General features: G+C 62.0%; 2 protein-coding genes across 2 annotated transcripts in view; one reads left to right on the top strand and one right to left on the bottom strand.

Annotated features, from left to right (window-relative positions):
* Positions 1-307, top strand: part of LOC106725180 (chromosome unknown open reading frame, human C7orf50) — an 11612-nt gene extending 11305 nt beyond the window's left edge. The window contains exon 4 of the mRNA XM_014535271.1: positions 299-307. Coding sequence (XP_014390757.1) covers positions 299-307 — 9 coding nt within the window. The remainder of the gene's footprint in view (positions 1-298) is intronic.
* A 248-nt stretch (positions 308-555) lies between these two features.
* Positions 556-2084, bottom strand: part of LOC102252652 (cytochrome P450 2W1) — a 17725-nt gene continuing 16196 nt past the window's right edge. The window contains exon 11 of the mRNA XM_014535270.1: positions 556-563. Coding sequence (XP_014390756.1) covers positions 556-563 — 8 coding nt within the window. The remainder of the gene's footprint in view (positions 564-2084) is intronic.

The raw sequence follows: 2084 nt of genomic DNA, 5'->3' as shown, positions 1-2084 counted from the left end.
CCAGCTGCCCTCGGGCCCGGACGCTGCCTGTTTTCCTACCAGGGCCCAGAGCTTGGCAGAGCTCCCCGCCTGGCCGCGTGGAGCCTCCCGGGCCGTGGCCGTCCACCTCTTGCCTCCCTGCTTGGGCCAAACCACGGCCTCACTGCCCGCTCCAGGGGAACTGACTGTACTTGCAATAAAGCGGCCACGCCGGCCACGGCTCTCGTCCTTCGTCCGTCCTGCTTGCTGCAGGTGGGGAGGGGTGTTCCCTGAGGGAGCGTGTGCGGCCACCGGGCGTCTGTCGCTGGCCCTCCTGCAGGATGACTGACCCTCCTGTGGGCTGGCCCTTGGCAGTGGCCGCAGTGACCATGGTGCTGCCCTCCCACAGCCGCCCACTCGGAACGTTCACCTGCCGTCTGTCTGCACGAAGATGGGCCTGCTCTCCTGTTCCCAGCAGTGCATGTGTGGGACCCTGGGAGTCACAGGGCTGAGCGCCGAGCACCAGGGGCCCATTCGGGGCGAGGGGAGGAGTCAGGGCCAGAGCCAGTCCCTTGCTGACCACTGGGGCCTCGGCGTCTATTCACCTGCAACCCAAAGCCCTGTCTCGGGGTCACAACACCCCTCCCATCTGGCACCCAGGGGTCAGCACCCCACCGTGCTGTGTGGCAGCTTGGGCCCCTCCAATGCCCGCTGGTGCAGCTCAAGTCCTGATCTCACATACACAGCTATATGCACACACGTGTGTACATACACACATGTGTATGTATATCTACACATGCACGTGAGCACACATGCACGCTCACACGTGTCTACATACACCTGTTCGTGTGCACACAGGCTGTGTGTGCACGTATACCTGTACGTGCTCACACATGCACATGCAGGCACACATGGTTGCACACACACATACACTCCAGGCAGAGAGCCAGAGGGGCTTCGGGACTGAGCTCAACACCCTCCCAGCCCTGGTGTTTGCCCTGGGGGGTGGCCTCAGCTCCGCTGGGTTTGTTTTGGTTTTTTGGCTCATCTTCCCCTGAGGATAGTTTTCCATTGATTTTTAGAGAGTGGAAGGGAGGGAGAGAGAGAGAAATATCAGTGTGAGGGAGACACATCCACTGGTTGCCTCCAGCACACACTCCAACCAGGGCCGGGGATCAAGCCTGCAACTGAGGTACATGCCCTTGACAAGAATTGAACCCGAAAAAAAAGGAATTGAACCCAGGACCCTTCAGACTGAGGGCCAACGCTCTGACCACTGAGCAAACCAGACCGGGCTCCGCTGGGCTCTCCATTGGCAGGTGGATGTCTCCCCGCGGAGCCCTGGGAGCTGAGGCCGCCCCCTGAGTGCCCTGGAGGGTTTGCTCACCGTCCGGGGCCCTAGTTTTGGTTTTGGGGGGATTGGGGGGGCCCCTGTGGGTGGCTAGGGGCCAGCGCTGGAGCCACAGGCAGATCTGGCCAAGGACACCTCAAGGCAGGGGTGCTGGGCTCAGGCGTTCAGAGCCCATCGCCCGCCAGCGTGGCCCTGCATCAGGCCGCCCCCCCTGACCCACACGCAGAGGCCGGGGCCAGACTGCGTGCAGCTCCGGGGATCGGCCCGCAGCCGAGTCCCGTCTGTGTGGCCGGCGATGCCCCCGTCCCAGGCCAGGCTTCCATGGTGAGGAGGGAGGTGAGGCCCGGCAATTGCTCACTTTTTGGTGTTTTTTTTATATATTTATTAATTTCAGAGAGGAAGGGGAAGGAGAGAGAAACATCAATGATGAGAGAGAATCACTGATCAGCTGCCTCTTGCAGGCCCCACACGGGTCGAGCCCACAACCCGGGCATGTCTGACCGGAAACCGAACTGTGACCTGCTAGGTTCATAGGGCGACACTCAAACCACTGAGCCACACCGGCCAGGCTCACTCTTGGTTTTTATTACCTTGTCCCCACGGGAGGAGGGTGCCCCCACACTGCCTAGTTTGGGGCCTGGCTGCACCCTCGGCAGCCTGTCTTCAGGGGAGATGGGGGAGATGTCGCAGAATCGGGCCCAGGGCGGGGTGCGGGTTTCATGGGTCAGACGGACTTGGAGGAGAGGCTGCACCAATGGGCACGGGGCGGGAGGGG

The sequence above is a fragment of the Myotis brandtii genome, unplaced genomic scaffold (assembly GCF_000412655.1).
Source record: "Myotis brandtii unplaced genomic scaffold, ASM41265v1 scaffold1408, whole genome shotgun sequence".
Lineage (NCBI taxonomy): Eukaryota > Metazoa > Chordata > Mammalia > Chiroptera > Vespertilionidae > Myotis > Myotis brandtii.
This window is presented reverse-complemented; position numbering and strand designations above follow the sequence as displayed.